Raw genomic sequence first — 18,397 nt, 5'->3', positions numbered from 1 at the left:
CGGGTGCTGCATCTGGGGCTGATGCAGATGTCGTCTGAGACGTCGGGAGCCTTTTCCCTGCCTTTATTGGGAGCCTCTAGGTCAGTCCCGTGCGTGATGGACATCGCGCATGCTGCTCCCATTGGCATCAATGCAAAGGGTTGGGGAGGTGGGAGCTCAGCGGCGACGGACCCCGGGCCGTCCTGCTGGCGTTCGTTAAAAATACTTTTTAGTCTCAAAGTGAACGCAATTGGGCTTGAAGAGTAGTTGTGCCATTATACACTGTGTCTTGAATATCTCCTGTCTAATGTCTGTGGCTTTGTGCTGCTGGCACCTTGCAAAGCCTGAGTGAATATTAAAAGGAAAATCTCGCCGTAGGAGTGTAAATGTGTCCTGCTGCCGGCAGCTTTTCCGGACAGAAGAGGCTGCCATAGCTGGGGAGAAGGGGCTGGACGGGCAGGTTGCAGAGGTGCATCTTTGCTGTGGGGTTTTTTGGTGTTTGTTCTGGTGGGGTGGAGTGCCGTCATTTGAATGCAATGGTGACTAATGCAGCTTCAAAGCCTTCAGCGTGTTTTGTTTCGCTTTGGAGCGGGACAGCAGAGAAACCGGGCTGAGCTCTGCGCTGGGGGCAGCTTCCTGGCGGGAAGGGTTTGGGTGGATGCCGGTGGGAGCAGCACGCAGACGGGGCAGCGATGGGTCAGGCTTTGGCCGATGGCTCGGGTGCTTCCCTGGCTCTCAGCATCTCCATCGGTGCAGTCTCAGGATTGCAGTTCCCTTTTTTTTTTTTTTTTTTTTTTTTTCCCTGGCAGCATCATGCTGGTGACTCAGGGTCCCTCTGCACTGCACGGGGTAACTGGGGATCTTGTGGCTTAAGGCAGAAAAATTATGTGAGAGCCTAATCTGCGTGTGGATCGCCTGCTTTGCTCCCTTTCCATGCCAGTTCACCCTGAGGTGGGCCAGTTCTTCCTGGGGGACTTTCTCATCCTCGCTATACCTGTGATGCTGGTGCTGATATGAAATTCCTGCTTGTGGTACTGCAGCCGTTAGCAAAACCAGCAGCAAGACCTGTCCCAGAGATCGCTCGGCAGCATGCCCGCTCCTTCACCTTGCTCCATCCTCTGGTTTGGCTGGGGCGCTTGCCCCAGGCGTGTGCCGGCCCTGGGTCTGTGTTGGGGGGCTCGCCCGTGGCCTCCCTCATCCTGGCAGCTGGAGGCATGATTTACCGCCCACGTATTTCCTGGGTCATGTTGATGAAGTCCCACAGAGTTGTTTCTTTGGCCCAGGTGGGTTAAGCCGGATGCATCTATTGCACGTGGAGTGACCATGAACGGTTTCTGTTTGTTTGCTTGCGGGAGCTGTGGTCTTCCCGGCAGAGCCACTGGCAGCTGGAATTGGCATCCAATTCCAAGGCATCCTTCCCCGACTGGCGTGGTGGGTCTTGGCTCTGATGGCCACGGTGTTACCAAAATAGGACGTTGTTGGCTGAAGCGCGTCTTCGCAAGAAAAGCACTCCAGCTCTGCGTGCTTCCCTGCCGGGCAGGCTGGTTGTGAGGCACTGCCTGGAGGAAAACCTCGCAGCACGTCCAGCGCCTGATGGTCTCGGTGGCAAATGCAGCTGTACCTGAAGTCAGATTTTGATCTGTAGATCTTGCGACATGGACCTGGTTCAGTAAAGCACTTCAGCATCTGTCTGGGTTTATGCCTGTGGTCTGAAGCCACCCTTATCGCTCAGAGCAGTTAATTCTGTGTTCAAGTACTGTGCTGAATCGGGACCTATTTCTTTTAGGAGGAAGTTGGTTAAACACATACCATTTCTCTTTCTAGTTTGTAGAGCAAACTAGAATTCTAATATTACGGGTTCTCAAGTAGATGTTTGCTTAAGGTAATGAATTTTTTAGCAGGTGTGGACGCTCTTTAAAAGCCCAGCCCAGCCTTGCTGGGATGAGGCTGTGCTCACACCACTGGCACTCTCCGGGACATGATGGTTTTTCATGTTATCTTCTTCCTCCCACACTCTGTCGTGTCTCTGGTCTTGCCGCTGTAAATTATAATTGCTAACAGTTCATAGGACCCACAGGACTTTGCATTTATCTCCTATTTACCTGGTCCAGACAGATTCCTGAGGCTTCTCCTGCTCCCAGGTGACTCGGGCAGGTTGGGGTGGCACTTGCCGGGCGGGTGCTGCTGAGGTCAGATGAGGACGGGGTGGGGTGCCGGGGTGCCTCCCGCCCGCTGAGGCTGCCCGACACAGGGCGTTCGCTTACCCGGGGGAGATGGAGGTGTGGGAGGGATGGTGACCTGCCCGGGGCTGGGTGGCCGGCTGCTGGGGCTCCTGGAGTAGCCCGGGTCTTCAGGGACATGTTTCTTGCTGCAATCCAGTCCGGTGCCTTGGGAAGGATTTATGGAGAGACATACCAGACGAGGCTCCAGCTCTTGCTTTGCCGGTTAGTTTTTGGGCTGTCTCTTTTTCTCCCCCGCTTTGTCCCGGGCCCAGTAGGTTTGGCTGAGTTTGCTGGTCTCGGTGTGGGAAGAAGGGATGCGTGTAGCTGAAGAGACGCTGTCTGGGTGTTGGGACAGCAAGGGGTGAATAAGAAAGTCCCTGGTGTTAACTCATTGCTTATGCTGCTTGGTGTGATTTTTAGGATTACTTAAATTTCATCTCTGTTCCTCCCTGTATAAAAGCAAGAATGTGTTGTGCAGGGTGCTGGGAACCTGGTCTGGTTGTAAGGGGAGCGCTGAGCAGAGGGGGGACAGGCACGATGCGGAGGGTACAAAGCGGCAGATTTCAAGCGTGCTGTTAAACTGATGTTTATGTCCCACCCCATCGTTTGACACCCGCTGTAGCTGTAACTGGTAGGTGCTGCGAAAGAGCTGTAGTATTGATCTTAAAACCTGGCTAACTACCTGCGGAGTTTAAGTCAGTATTATAAATATAGTTAATCTCAGTGTATTCCTTTAATTTAACCTTTGATTAAACAGTGGGGACTTTTTTTCTTAAACTTTAGATGACTGCAGGGGAAAAGCAGCAAAGTGAAGAGAGGATATTGGAAAGAGCCCTCCCAGCGTACGGCTGGGTCCTGCGCTTTCTCTCGCTAATCTCTTCCGTTGGGTTGTTTTATCTTATCAAGCAAAAAGCCCCAGAAATAGAAAGTTTTCCATGGCTAACAGGACAAGCCCAGAGATGCACCAGCCCTGAGCTGCGTGTTGCCTCGTTGCTCAAAAAAAAAAAAAAAAAAAAATCCGTCAAACAGCAGCAGATTGTAAATGGACAATGTCACTGTTTTATCTCCATGGGGGGAAAGGCCTCTCGTGGAAGCAGACATAACTTGCACCGATGCACGTTGCATCTCAGCAGCGTTCGGCGTTGAAGAGCTGCCCGCCTGGCTCTGCGTGCCCGGGAAGCTATCGATCTCCTCTCGCAAGGATGACAGACGGGAAAGCGGGGGCAGCCGCTTGCTTTGGGCTTGTAACAAAGAGAATTCGCAAAATATTCAGGCATTTTCCCAAGTCAAAGTCTTGGTCTGAGGGACTCCGGCTGCTGCGGAGGCCGAGCAGGGAGGTCTTGCTGGTTAGAGGTAGGTGGTCGTGTAAATCGGTGTGTTCGGATGTGTTTGCTGGCTGCTGCGTGCCTTTCTGCTGCTAATTAGGCATTGGGGGATTCCTGCGGCGCTGCCCTGTCTGTGCTGCAGAGCACGGCTGGCGATGCGCGGCCGCACGGGATCCCGGCCGGCAGGTAGCGGGGCTGGCACGGGGCTGGCACGGGGCTGGCACGGGGCTGGCACGCTCTCCCGCTGCCACCCCAGCAGCACCGGGTGGCTTCAGCTTCTGCTCCGGCTCCTTCTGCAGCCCCGCTCTCGTGGGAGCGCTGCGGCAGAGCACAGCTCGGGGGGTCGGTGCTGCCCCACTTGCCACTCGAAAGGAAAATTTGCCTTTTAGTAAATAACGGCTCACGAGCATCCACCCAGCAGCTGGGTTGGCACTCCAGATCCCCCAGTGGTGCAGGGAGCTCTCAGAGGGGTGGTTGTCACCAGGGGGGTCTTGTCTGCTCTGAACGAACAGAAAACCACCCTTGGGTTTTACCTGTGTTTGCAAACAAACGAAACCCAAACCATCTGATTTAGACCTAAAACTGCCGAGACCTCCGGTGCCGGACCTGCAGACTTGAGGCAGAGATGGGGCCGGATCATTGCCGTGGGCGATGTCAGAAAGTGCTTCGCAGGAAAATTAAGACCCTTCCCCGCGTTTGCTCTGTGAATGCTGGAGCTGGCGGCAACGCCGCAGGTCCTGCCCTGTCCCCTCGCGGCGGGAGGAGACGGCCGCCGCTCTCGTGATGTCGCGGGGCCACATCCTGCAGCCGTCCCTGAGGTCACCCCGAGTGACGTCAGGCGGCTCCTCCGAGCGAGGGCAGAGGCACCGAGCCCTCGGTCTCAAGCAGCGCAGCTTGCAAAACCAAACCTCACGTGCGGCCTGCCCTTAAAGGTGTGTGTGAGCTGGCTGAAGGATCCCAGGGTTGGAAGGCGAATGGAAGAAATCTCCGCTCTTCAACATTGTCCGCTTCCAGTGCTCAAACACCTGCGGGGTCTCGCACCGCTTTCAAAATTCATGACGTTTTATTTTTCTTTCTTTGGCGGCTCTGAGCCTTCCCATGGCGGCTGGGTCGCGCTTCAAAGGTTTTCCTTCACTTTGCTGATATTAGGAGAATTTCTGATTTCCTTTTTTTTTTTTTTTTTTTTTGTTAAAACGGATGGCAGGATCCTTAACAAACCAGGAACTGGAGCTTTAAGATAACTCCTGCAATTTCATGATTCATTTTAACATCACATAAGGGGTTTTTTGTAGCTCGTTCCAAGCGCGTCCTCTCGACAACGCTCCTCTGCGGTCCCGCGCGTGCTGGGGCTGGCAGCCCTGCGGCGGGGGGGCAGAGCGGTCGCCCAGCACTGCTGCAGGAACCACAAACTTTGGCCAGGAATCGGAGTTTAAGAGCATCACAGGGGGGGTGTTGGGATGCTTTAGACCCTTTCCATCCTAATTTTCACAGAATCACAGAATCGTAGAGGTTGGAAAAGACCTTTAAGATCATCGAGTCCAACCGTAAACCTAACGCTACCAAGCCCACCACTACACCATGCCCCTCAGCACCTCAGCCAAACACCTTTAAATACCTCCAGGGATGGCGACTCAACCATTATTTTTGGGGGTACCCCATAATTTTGGGGGTAATCGTATCCGGTCTCCTGTGCAGTGTTGCTTCGGGGTTGCAGGAGGTTTTTCTTTAGGTGAAAGCCTGGCTGAGGTCAGGTTCTTGGAGCCTCGGTCATCGCTGGGGCCAGGATCTGGCCGCTCTGCGCCTTCTGCTTTTGTCTCCCTGGCCTGCAGATCTGGGGCTTGCATGTGGGTCGGATCGAAAGATGCCCCATAGCATCTGCGGTATTCGGGAGGTGGGAGTGGGAGGATGGGGGTGGGCAGGATGACTGCAGTCCTATATTTAGGCATCTGGATGGGCATCTGTGTTGGACTGTTTTACTCTATCCAACTTTATCCTCCTGAGAAACTTTATCTGTGGAGAAAGGGAGATTCCTTTCAGCCACCAAAGTTTTTCACAGTATCGTGATCTGGCTCATTTTTTTTTTAAAGAAACTACATTTCCAAGTGTTGCTTTGTTTGACTTGAATGGAAATTATCTTAAGGGATAAGTGGAGGCATCCTGCTCCTCTTGGCAAACCTGTCACGTGGCTGCTTCCTAAAGCTGTGTTGGGTTTCTAAAATTAGTGTTCCCTGCCGGATACTGAGTGATTAGGTCTGTTAATAGGTGACGGTGACTAAGGAGGTGTCATACTTTAATCCCGTAAAGAAATGCCTGGCCATAATGGGCCTGATCCGGAGGTGTGCTTGGGAGCTGTAATTTCTGTGGTCCGTATTACGTATTTCAGACCTCTTACCACGCGCCTCCTTCACCCGAGATGCTCGAGCCTTCCCGCCCCGGCAGGCTGCGGTCCGGGGAGCAGGAGGCAGCCGCCCAAATCTGAAAATCCTGGACCAAACAGGGAGGAGGGACTCTCCGCTGGTGCCAGATGCTCGGGTGAACCTGCAACTGGAGCATCCTCCAGTTGGCACCTCCAGCAAAGACTTGGCGAACGTCCCCCGTTAAAAGGCTGTTCCAGTTGCTCAAAAGGTCACGCATTAAATTACCATGTAACTGTGCAGCTTATCTCTAATTAAAAAAAAAAAAAAAGCAAGTCTCCCTGCTTTTCCCCAGGCTTACTTGAGACAACTGACTTGGAATAGGAGAATGATAGACAGCTCATGCCAGACGAATGTTAAATGATAAATGATTTCCCTGTTTCCCCTGGAGATTGATGTTTTCCCCCCTCAGGCACCAGCTCCCAGCAGTGGTTCAGCTCCTCTCATTCATTCTCAGGCGTTCCCGCGTGTGAGCATTCAGCAGAGCTGAGCAGAAATCGCTGTTTCCAGAGCAAACACGGGATATTCCTTTGCTTTCCCGCAAGCCCCAGATATTCAAAACCAATGACCCAAATGTTAAAGAAAAAAAGAAAAAGAAAAAAAGAGAAGGAAAAAGAAGAAGGGTATTTAAAATACAAGCTCGCCGGCTTGGAGCAGGGTGGCAGGGCTGGTGCAGGGACGGGCCCTCAGTCCCGTCTCCTCCTGTTGAGTGAATTCTCTTGCCTTGATTTTAGGATATTTTTTTTTTCAGGTCAGTGACCGCTCTGGAATTTTGGGTAGTGTAAAAAGTAAATTTAATGCTGTTTGTACGACAGTTAAAAATTAAAAGGATCAGAAGGGTCACTAAAGTGGAAGGAGGTTGCTAGCTGCAGTCGGGAGGGTATGGAGAAGTCAGGGCTTTGAGGGGAAGGGCTGGGGGAGCGATAGCCATGAATATGTGATAACGGTTGTGGCTGGTAGGTGGAGCTGGCTGTGCCGAATGCTGCCCCTCGGCAGCCGCGGGCTGCGGGCGAGCGGGACCCTGTGCCTAAAGAGGTTAAACCTGGGCTCTGCAGAGTCGTCTGTGCAATTCCTACCTTGAACTAGTTAATGTCTTACGGGACGGGTCAGCATCCAAAGAAAACACGCTACGTAAATGCCTGGCTGCACCCGGGCAGCGTGTGTGCTGGGGATGGAAGGTCACAGCCTTCGCCGGGGCTGGGACGTGTCCGTGCCCTCTCCGGGAGTGGCTTTTTGGCAGTCTGATGGTTGATCCATGCCTCGCTCACTGTAACCGGCCCTTGAAGTGTTCATATTTAGTGACCTTAAATAGTTTGACTTCTCTCTAATACAAAGATGTTTTTTTCCTCCTGATGTTGGAAGATGAAGCATCCTTTCCTCATGAAGTGGCCAAGCTTTTGCTGCAGGTGCTCTGCAGGTAACATCTCCAAGGAGCATAGCTGGGGAGTGGCATACCCTGAGGCTTGGTGGGACTTGAGCGTATTCTTTACTTTGTATACTAAGGTGCCAGCAGATCAGGGGAAAGGCGGCAGGACGCAAGGCAGGAACGCTGCCCGTGCCGGAGCATTGCAGCAAGAAACACAGGTTTCCCCGGGGAGAGGGTGTGGGAGCAATTTTTGCTCTGGATGAGGTATTCTGGTACCTCTCCCTGTCTGCAGAGGAGTGTGCCGGAATGGGGACGCGGGCCTGGCTGGCAGCTCTGGCCGCGCCAGTGCCCGCGAGCGTCGGTCTGCCCTCCGGCAGGAGCCTGGTCCCTTCCTGGGGTTCCCCCGCCGCTCCTCGGCTGTGGGTCTCCACAGCCTCGCAGACCCACCATCTCCGCAGACCCACCATCTCCACAGACCCACCAGCAGGCTGTGGGTCTCGGGTGCCTCACTGTCTCGTTTCTCCCCTGTGCAGACTGCAGATACACGTGCCACCAGGAGTGCTGCCGCCTCATCCAGCTGGACTGCCGCCGGCCCGGCCAGTGCCAGAGCCAGCTCTCGCCCGACAGCACCCTCCTGCCGCCCTGCAGCCAGGTATGCCGGGGAGGGGGCTCCACGGGGGGGTCAACAGCCTCGTGGTGACCGATCGCATCTCCTTCAGAGACCTGATTTCTTGCTCCCAAAGGGTTTTACAAGTGGGAGGTCTTGTCAGCGAGGTTAGCCCATCGCTCCCGCAGACCCAGGCAGTGCCCGCTAACGAGTTGCCTATACACTGTGTACATCTTGTCTGTATGCCCTGCCTGGGGGGGGCAATCTGGTGCGATGGAGGTTGTGCACGTGGGCGTCCCCTCGCCGTAAACGCATATGCAGAGCTCCATACGTGTTAAAAACACGGCTGTTGGCCAGGATGCCCGGGGCAGAGCGGGAGAGGAGCGGTGCCCTCCGGGGATGTTGGCACCCGTGCCGCAGCCGGCTGCGTCCAGGTGTCTGCGAGGGAGGGTCGATACCGGCGTTAAATTGCGTCCCAGCACCGGGTGCAAAGTGCTTAAAAAGGAGCAGCGAAGGTGCGCTTCTCCTGCGTCTTGGCAGAGCGCGAGCGTGGATTTTGCAAGAAGCTCCGGCTTAATAGCCTTGATTTAAGAGTTTCAGTAGTCCCAGGGGATCGAGACTCTTCAATCTGTATTAGGGATGTGCACTAATCCCCAGGGCCGCTCCGGAAGGCTTAGCCGTTTGCTTAATCCCCCCGAGGGTCCCGTGGTGTCCGTGATGCCGCAGTGGCCTGCGAGCCAGCGTGGGTGTCTGGGACAGGCTGCAGCGCGCAACCAGGTGCAGTGAGACTGGGCGATGCCACGCAAGTTGAGATGCAAGATACCTGGTGCTGGAAGCTTAAGACGTTGCTTCAAACCTGCCTGAAGTGGGTTTGACTCGCACAGAGCCTTTTGAATCTCTGTATGCTTTTTAAAAACGATATTCTCTCCTTCGTTATAACCAAGCATTTATATTCCCCTTTGTGGAGGACCTTGGTGCGCTTGTGCAGAGCTGGAAGTGGAAACTTTTTCACTTTTGGCAGTGCGCTTTTTCAAAGAAGACGTGGGGTTTCTGTTGGGCGTGTGAGGAGCCAGCGGTGGGGTTCGGTGGCCGTCTGCTCTTTGCTGTGCGAGGTCTGCAGAGCTCAGCCACGCTGGCACGTGGCTGGGCGAGTGCTGCTCCAAAGAAAATGGTCGAGGAGAACCTGAAGTTAGGTGAGATTTACCTTAAAAGTTATGCGTTACAAAGGGACTCTGAATGGATTCTCCACTGAGCCTTGAGGTGTTTGAATAAGGGCGTGAAGCCAGATATGCGTGTTTTTACATCTCCTTCAGATGTCGTTGGGCTTCCCCCAGCAGCATGAGAAAAGCTTGATTTTTAGAAAAATTAGAAAGGCTTGTTTCTTCTTCAGGGTGATAACAGCAGCTGGGGGTTATTGATGGTCCTAATAATAAACACGGAGCCTGCGCTTCATGGCAATTTATCACTCTGACACGTCTCTGGTGTGATCCCTGGGAGGGGGAGGCATTTTGTGCCAAGGAAAGGAAAGTCCCTTCAATTACAGCAGCAAACAGAAATCCATGAACCCATCCCGAGGTCCTGGTTAGGGATCACACCTCTGAACCCTCTGCACAGTAAAGCGCTGTCTGGAGTCTCATTACCTGTGCTGGGAAGGGGGGGCCGGGAGGTGCGTGGGCTGATTTGAGGGTGAACGAGGGTAAATCACTGCAATAAAGCTCCGTTCTCGTTTGTGGATAACGGATAATCAGGGAAAAATCATCTTCAGGTTTACTTGATCTGAGCCTATAAAGCTGAGTACGCAGCCACTTTCCTGGTGTGTTTCTGTTGGCCAAGCAGGTTTTGCTGCTTGAAAGAAGAAGGGTGGAGGGAAAACAGAGTCAGCGTGCCAGAAAGAGACTGACAGGGTGCCTGAACGCGCTGGGCGTGGGGAGGGGAAGGGGATTGCACTCTGAAAACAGAGGAAACTTAAATTAGTAGCTGGCATAGTTGGAAGTCATTAAGTAGTGGTACCAAATGTAAGCAAACTAGAAGCATCAGAGAAATAGCAACTTTAATATCACATAGTTAAGTACTGTTACCATGTAATACCAGGCATTAATAATTTCGGCTTTGATCCAGCAAAATGCTTAAGAGTGCATTACGTTTGGGTCCCAGATTAGCCTCCCTGGGTGAAATCCAGACTCTGCTGAAGCTGAGAAAAGCCTCCGCTGGTCCCAGCAGCACCAGCAGTTTGGCCCTTGGTGTCGGCGGAGCTGGTCGGGCACTGCCCGCCTGCGAGCTGGTGCAGGCCACTGGTGGGTGGGTTCTCTGGGGGCTGTCGCGCAGGTAACCGTTACCTGGAGCTGCTGCTGAACCGATGGGCCAAAATTACTTGGGGTTTTTTTTTTTGCTTGGTTGGCTTTTTAAGGAGCTGATCTCCCAGGCAGGTAGACCGCAATGGAAAAGCGAGGGCTCCTTGGAGAAGCCCGTGGAGCAAACCAGTGGGAGCGCGCCCAGCTTCGCCCGGGGCACTGCAAAGCTGGCTGCACCCTGTTTCCACTGTGAAACGCCCAGGGTTGAGGCTTCAGTGAAGACTCGATGCCTGTGCCATTCATCGGCCCAACGCTCATTTTCTGCTCGTGTCGCACATGCTCAATTTAAGCCTCTTCCTCTTCTAAATACAGCTTTGTGAAGCTGAGGAGGCTTGTGCCGCCGCAGAAGTACGCGTGCCGCTAAGAGGATAGCGTATTCATTTGCAGTGTTACAAGTTGCTTTGTAAATACGCCATTTGGATCCTTGCCTTCCTCTTTGAGATGCAGATGTTGTGTCCTCCCGCTAGTCTTTACATTGACAGCCCGTTTTGTATTCACGGGACGCTGCTGGCTGTGGGGTACAGAGCTATCAAAGGCTTGTAGCAGTTTAAGTCCTTCAACTAACAGATACAGATGGAAGGGTATGAAACACCATCTGCAACCTGTCAAGAGGGGAAGAGGTTTTCACGCGTGGATGGTAGCTTGTGCGAAGATCTTGGAGCCCTTTTGGACCAGTCAAAGAAGCCCTGTGACCTGAAGGAGCGAGTGACGGCCCCAATTTACAGGAGGGGTTTGCCGATGGTCCTACTGCAGATAGCCAAGCTGGGGAGTAGAGCCGAGGCTGCTGCCAGCTCCCCGCGCTCGCTGGCCTGGCGTAAAAATAGCACGTAGAGACGGTGAGAGTTGTGCCTTGAGAAGGACCCGAAGGCATTAACGTAAGAACAGCCATCAGGGCACGGCAGTGCCTTCTCTCTGCTTGGCTGGTGGATGTTGAAGGCGAGACCAGAAACATCAGGGTGAGGATGGTGTGCTGCTGCTGCGGCCTCCCCGTGAGCAGTGCCGTGGGCGCTCCTGGGGATTGCATCCGAACCATCATTTTTAATAACTATCACTGAGCTCTTTCTGACGAGTCTGGCTTTGTACACCCACCGCCAGAACACCTAGCGACGAGTTCTGCAAATCTGTCGTGCGTGGCCTGGAAAAGCACTTCTCCTTTTGGTGTAAAACTTACTGCAGCCCTCGTGTAAACATCTCCCGCGATTTTGTAGCTCTCTGTCACATCTAGGTTCTCTCCAGTCCGTCCTTTCCAGATCCAGGCTGGCCCCAGGCACGGAAACCTTCCTGTACCTCTAGTCTGCCCTGCCCTTCGCGGTACCTCTTGCCATTCTTTATTCTTTCCTGGCTGGGTCTTGCGTGAAGTATTTGAAGTGCGGGCATAGGATGGATTTATTTAGTGGCACGATACTCTCAGGCCTTGTTCCCTCTTTCTTTACAAAATACAGCGGAGAATTGTTAGCGTGTATATTAATACCGCGTTGCCTAAGCAGGGTCCTTTTTAACAGGGCGCGTCAGGCTTTTCTTTAGTCCCCGCAACCTGCTCAGGCTTTTCTTTAGTCCCCGCAACCTGCTCCTGAACACACGCCGGTTTCCAGGTGGGTGGGGAGAGCCGGTGCCGGGACGTGCTGCATCCCCGTGGATGCACGGCCCCTCGGAGGAGCCCCTGCCGAGGGAGGCTGGCAGCCTGTGGGGAGCAGAGCCCTTCCCCTGCCCGGCTCTCCAGAAATACCTGTGATCTTCAACAAGGAGGAAGGTCACAGCTGCTTTAAAAGCTGCTGGGTAAAATGCAGGGCGTTAGCAGGATGCTGGTGGCTCTGGAGGGGCCAGGGGAGAGGGGGACAGAGGAGGAAGATGTGGGGATGGGTCTGTGCCGGGCTGGGTTTCTGCAGGGCTGCAGGGGGAGAGGGGAGCAGGGATGATGCCGTCACTCTGAGGCTCTTTCCAAGGCCAGCACAGCATTTTAATCAGTCTGGAGCGAGTGCTTCTTGCAAACAGGACTGAGGAGCCGAACGGCTTTTTCCAGGGCTGCAGTCGAAGCTGCCTCAGCTGGGTGCCAGCGCTGCTGAAATCGCCCCCGCTGCTCTAAAATTAGCTGCGGGGAGGAAAGGCACCCACTGCCTCCCGGAGCGCGATGACCAGGGGCTCCCGGCACCCCGAGGGGGTCTGAGGCCGCGTCCTCGCCAGCCTCCCCCCTTCCCCACCGCCTTTCGGCAGTGCATTTCTGCAAGCAGCCTTCGGTCGGGCTCGGTCCAGCCTGGGCTTGCTTCCCTAAGACAGCAGATGCAACGCAGCTCTCGAGGATGCGCTGACAGGGAAGGAGCAAGAAGCCAGCCTGCCGTGGCGATGTATTTTGGGTAGCAAAGGAGGTGCCGGGGGTACCCGGGGGCCGGGCAGTGCCCAGGGCCAAGCCCAGCGCCTTGGCCCCGGCGTGCAGCGGGGTGAGAAATTTTGCAAGAGGAAGTGGCAGGGCTGCGTGGTGCGAGGCGAGCGCAGGAAGGGGAGGCGATGCTGCGCGGGTGCCCCGGGGACCAGATCGCGGGTGGTGAGCGAACCCGGGCGCCAAGAGCGGGAGCAAACTCGCAGCTCTGCCCCTTCCATGCTGCCCCAGCGCCGCTGCGCAGGGAGGCGGGTGGAGGAGGAGAGGGAAGGGTTACCCAGCACGGCTGCCTGTTAAAGAGAAATAGCTCAGCTGGCTCTGGAGGATGAGCAGAAGGAGCTATTGCAGATAAGCGCCGGCGAGCTGAGGATGTGAGAGCGGGCTCGCTGCTGGCGTGGGAGCCGGAGCGGGGACCGCCGATGGTCGCCAGCCCCCCGGCGAGCCCCGTGCGTGCTCGGCCTCTCGCCTCTGCTGGGTTTCGATGACCATCGGCAGCAGCATGAGCAGCGGGTACTGTAGCTTGGATGAAGACCTCGAGGATTGCTTTTTCACAGCAAAAACCTCTTTCTTCCGGAGCGCGCCGAACAGGGTCCCTGCCAAGGTAACAGCTTAAAAACTAGTGAGAAGGGCCGTGCTGGGCGGGAGGTGGGGGGGTTTGCCGGCGAGGGGAGATGTCTGTCTTCCTGCACGTTTGGCTGCAGGTGCTGCCAAAATTAGCTTGCAGCTGGAGTCAGGGCAGAGCTGCTGGCGGGGAGGAGGGCTCTATCTGCCTCTTGCAGGCTCCCCGCTCCCTTGCAGGGGGTCTGCACTGCTGCAGATTTTTCTCGGCCATGTCTCAACCTTTTGCATGCCGGGTTGGCCCCTTCCCGGGGGATCCACGGTGGAGGAGCCGATGCCAAATGTGTTTTTTCAGCTTTAGGGGGGCAGGTAGCAACCCTGGCAGCTGCCATCCACGGGTCAGGCTCCCGGCCAGGGACCTGTGGTTTGGCCTCGCAAAATACGCACCATTGATGAAAATTGCACCTCCAGGTGGACAGGGAGATGGGAAAGTTACAGGATTAAATTAATCTGCGAACTTGTTAACAGAGTGATGAATCTGGTCCTTTTCTGGGCTCTTGGGTGCGTGTGTACCTGCCTTGGAGAATGAGAGCGCGCTTGGCCGGGCAGTGTTTCACCCCAGAACGAGATTTCTGTATCAGTAACACCGGCAAGGCTGCTTCATGTTTTTTAAGTGTGTATTTAAAAAAAGACCAAAAACATCCCCATCATAAACTTTGGGGCCCCAACCAGAACTGAGCATAAAAGGAGAAGGCGAGAAGGCGCTGCTGCGGAAGTGGGGGTTTCGCTCAGGAACAAGAGCCCTGCGGTGCCGAGAGATGAGATCTGGCCCGGGGAGCAGCTTTTTCGCTTAGAAATTCCCCTGCAAACCATCAGCACCGACACGGTCCTGTCCGGGCTCTGCTGTATTTGCACGCTTGGGGCTGCGGAGCTGCAATCCTCAGCAGGTGCTTTGGGGTTCAGCTTTCTGCAGCGTGGAGTCGGGAGGGCTCTCCCGGCGACCTGGGCTGTTCTCTTTGGGGGGGCTTGATCTGGGGGAGAGTTTAAATCGACTGGTAATTTTATTTTAATTTCTTGGAAGAAACGCTCCCTCAGGTTTAACGTGGGATATTCCCTGTTAGCCAGCAGCTCCCTCTCGCTATGATTAACCGACATGTACTGCTGGTTTTTAAATGTCGTTTGATGATTCATTTGTGTAGGAGATGTAAAAGATCACGGTGTTAGTGCAAGGGGTGCTGCTCCCCGCGCCGGTTTAACGCTGTTCTTTCTGAGCCAGGGCACTGCAGATCCTCGGTTACCTTTCGAAATCAGCCTGGTCACGTTCGTGCTCGGGAGCTCTCCCTCGCAGAGGGGTCGGGGGCTGCCGCAGCCCCTTTTTGCCCGGCTCCTCGTCTGGCTGCGGCCAGCGTGGGCGGCAGACCTCGCGGCCGCTGGAGAAGATGGAGCCTTTCGGGGGTTTGGTGTTACGGGGAGGAAATGGTTCCTGTGCGTGGAAAAAAAAAAAAAGCACACGCACAAAATTTGCTGCTCAAGCAAACGATGTTCCATAATGGGTCTGTGTGTGGAGGTGGGTGCTTGCATCTCTCTGGCTGGGGGTGGAAACCGTCCTCAGGCCCTGGTGGGAGAAGGTTTTTGGGGGTTCGTGGCGTGCTGGGGGGTTGGCGGTGGTGCAGGTCCTGCAGGAACGTGAGGCTGGACCTCAGCTCCGGATGGAGCTGGCCCTGGAGCGTGGTGGGGAGGAGGAGGTGATGGTGGTCTGGTGAGGCCAGGCTGGATGGCGGGTGGAGGGCAGCAAGGAGAGTGTGTGCCCGGGGAGCAGCCAGCAAAGCAGAGGGACGGGGGACAGGCGCAGCCCCAAGGTGGGCATCTCCCTTGGGTTTTGTTTCACTCCCTGTCCCTGCTTTTTTACTTGGCATCTTACTTCTCTTGAGCGATGTTATTGAATGTGGAACGTTTCCACCGCCGCAAGAGCTGTGCGCGGCAGCAGCATTGCTTTTTACCACCAAGGACGGTACCTGCTCCTGGCCACGGGCAGAAAACACCAGCTTGGACCCAAAAGTGAGTTAACCTGCTGGGTGTGTTTGGGAACGGCAACGTTTGTCCGTCCTTAGATGCCCAGGAATGACTCCCGAGCCCAGGATGCACAGTGTGGTCAGCGCTGCAGCAAGGGCAGGCACCAGCCCGTGGGCATGCCCTGCGCTGGGCAGGAATAAGCTAAATACGGGTAACTTGGGGAGGCATGTCTTAAAAGACCTAGGAAGCAATCTCTGTAGAGGAAGTGGGTTGTATGTGGGGAAGGAGGAGACGGGCAGGCCTCCCACCATTTCAAAAAATAAAGAGTGGAATTTGAGCACTATGATTAGAGAAACGATTTTTCTGATTGAAATAACTGTATTAGTCTGAAGAGCCTCTTTCTAGGAATTTGGTAATTCCTTTTTATTTTCAGAACCAGCAGCACAATCACTCTTCATTAGCAAAGAACTGTTTTAGATCTCAGATGTGACCTCGTCCCTGGACATCTATTACTTGGCATTTTCGCGACTCTTCAGCTGAATGGCTTCAGTGGCTTCTGCCTGAAGCGCGATTGCTTAAAACTCTGCAAAATTGCTCTTTGAGTCCTGCATCAGTGGCTGCTGGGAGAGTGGCTTAGAGGAGAAAGGGGCAAGTTTCTGACCAAGAATAGAAAACCCCCGAGGGACAGAACGCAGTTTCACCTGGGGATCCAGGGGTGGGGGGCGATGGGGCCAGTTCCCAGGTAGGGGCCCCCGAATGATGTGAGCTGGGGTCACCCAGCAGGCAAAAGCCTCCTCTGCTGCAGAAGAGGGAAGCTGTGACATGGTGGAGGTGTTTGTGGTGGGGTGCACGGGTGGTGTTGCTGTGCTACCAGGTGCCGGGGGATTTGGGGCTCAGAGCAGAGACCACGGCGGGGGTTGTGCTGCGCGGGAGGGGGCGGCCGGCGGGGACTTACACTTGGGCAAGAGTCGGAGGACACCGCAGCGGTGGTTTTGGCCCCGTGTCTGTTTCCTCCCTCTCTTCCAGCCCTCCACGGCGGCAGCGTGCGGTGATGCCTGCCATGGGAGCTACATCCCTGGAGGTGCTCGAAACCCAAGCAGGGGCTGGGATGAGGTGATCCGCAAGATCCCGTCCGGCCTTGGAGAAACCCCGTAGTCCCAGAAGTGGCTGGCCGTTGGGTGCGGCATCGGTGCCGGTTCGTGGGTTGCGGGTAACCGGCAGGCGTTTATGTGCTGGGTGGGCAAAGGGGCCTCGCTGTGCCTGGTGCAGGCACAGTGCAATGCAGGAGCTGGAGCCGAGGGACCAGCGCAGGGTCCTGTCCTTGGCCCGTTGTCTCTGCCCTCTGAAGGGCTATCGGAGCCCGGCGTGATTTGCAGAGGGGAGGCAGGTCTGCAGGGGGTCTGGCACAGCCCGGGGCGCAGGGGTGGCCCTGGGGCACCTCTCCTGGGGGGTCTCCTGGCCCTGCGAGGCTGCGATCAGTTCCTAAATGTCTGCTCCTGAGGATCAGTGGATCCCTCTGATCCACCCAGCCTCCCTGATCCGGGCCGGGGTCTCGCCAGGCTGGTCTCTGTGCACACAGGTGGTGGGGGGGTCAGGCACCCGTGGGGTCTCGTCCATCTCAGACCCCCTGGAGATGGAGCTCCCTGGGAGGACCTGCTCAGCTCTCGCTGCTGAGCAGGGATGTGGCAGGAAAAACGGTTTCTAAGTGAAATCTCCATGGCAATCAAAACACCGAGCCCATCTTCACTTGCCTCTAACCTCTCTGAAATGCAGCAACGATCCTTCTCCCCTTCTCTAGAGAGGCACTGCTCTCCTGTCTTTTGCCTTTTCTTCTGAACCCCAAAGTAAACCGCAGCATCTCATTTGAATGTCTCAAAGGGAGTGAAATATATGTTTGGTTGGTTGGTTTTTTTTTTCCAAATCTGTTGTACGATTCTTCCCGCCGCCCGTCCGTGCTCCAGCAGTCGATCCTTCCCCCGTATAGTGCTGTGAACCACGGGAGTGTGCGGCGGAGGGGGAGGCATTGGGTGTTGGCAGCGATGGAAAGCTGTGCAAGAGCAGCGGCGTCCCAGCTCTCTGGTGACTGCGATGGGGCTGTGCGGTGCTGCCCCGGCCCCGCTGCCCCCCGGCTGTCACCGCTCCCTGCTGCAGCTGGATTTACACTTCTGAGCTGCCGGTTCTCGTGTTTCTGGCTCAAATTTGAAGCGTTCACGTTGCTCTCCAGTCCTCCGTGCTGTGGTGTGATGGTGGTCGCAGGGCGTGAGTTGGTGATGCTCCTCTGAACCTCGGCTCCCCAGCCAGCAGTGCTCAGACATGCTTCTCCAGGCTTTGTTTTCTGATGTTTTAAGACAAATCTTTCCTTAATAAGCAGAAGAACTGAAGATTGATGCCCTGAGGCGTAAAATCCCTTCAGAAGAGGTCTTCAAAATACTCTTGCAATCTGAACATGGGAGCCAAAGGGAAAGCTTGGGCTGCATTTTTGGGAATGCAAATTGTCACAGTGTTGCTGTTGTAAATGGTCATGGACCTGTGCCTGAGCACACCAGGGAGGACTTGGCCACTCCTGCTCTAGATAAGACGGTCGTTGCCAAGAATGTGGTGGTGTTGGGCCAAATCCATCTCCACTGTTCTGCTATTCAAATTCATTAACTAAATAGCTGGTGAGGAAAATTGGCTGGGAGCGAGGGGACGGGGATGGTGTCTCTGAGGCTGGTTTGTGGCTGCGGGGAGGCAGCCCTCGCTCCAAGGAGTGTCCCGTGGAAGTGCACGCTCAGCCTTTCTACCTACGGTGCTTTTCCATGTCTGGTTTTATGGCTAGCAAAGCCACGGCTCATGAGCTGCTGGTCTTCCACCTCCTGAGCTGTGCATCCAAGCTGTAACCGTGCGCCGGCTCCTTGGTGCCGACTGGGGCTGCTGTGGGACCGGGAGCCATGGGGAGAGGGCACCGTCCCCTCCGCGCTGCTGCAGCGGCATTGGAAAGCTCCCGGGTCCCGCCTAGAGCTGTTATTCCCAACACAGAGGTCCAGCGTGGTGTAGAGCCACTGCCTTTGCTTGCTTTAAAAAGATTTTTAAGTTGGGGGTTGACTTCTGCAAGGTGAGAGGCTGTAGGAAGGCTGCTCTTCAGCTGGACGTGGAGTGTGTCTCCTGCCATCCTTGCAAACCGATAAATAGAAAAATCTGTCACGGAG

The 18,397-nt window shown here is 55.2% G+C and overlaps 1 protein-coding gene across 4 annotated transcripts in view; it reads left to right on the top strand.

The window, feature by feature from the left end:
* The window catches only part of RASSF5 (Ras association domain family member 5), a 35,957-nt gene that overhangs the window by 3,453 nt on the left and 14,107 nt on the right, over nucleotides 1-18,397 (top strand). Inside the window, exons 1-2 of one of the 4 annotated variants that reach the window (XM_075521664.1) lie at nucleotides 3,376-3,554; nucleotides 7,840-7,958. In XM_075521664.1, the coding sequence (XP_075377779.1) occupies nucleotides 3,404-3,554; nucleotides 7,840-7,958 (270 nt within the window). In that variant the 5' untranslated portion in view covers nucleotides 3,376-3,403. Of the gene's footprint in view, nucleotides 1-3,375; nucleotides 3,555-7,147; nucleotides 7,358-7,839; nucleotides 7,959-12,791; nucleotides 13,240-18,397 lie in introns of those variants that run through there. The other 3 variants (XM_075521662.1, XM_075521661.1, XM_075521663.1) reach the window with 3 other exon arrangements.

This window comes from Mycteria americana, chromosome 20, assembly GCF_035582795.1.
Source record: "Mycteria americana isolate JAX WOST 10 ecotype Jacksonville Zoo and Gardens chromosome 20, USCA_MyAme_1.0, whole genome shotgun sequence".
NCBI lineage: Eukaryota > Metazoa > Chordata > Aves > Ciconiiformes > Ciconiidae > Mycteria > Mycteria americana.
This window is presented reverse-complemented; position numbering and strand designations above follow the sequence as displayed.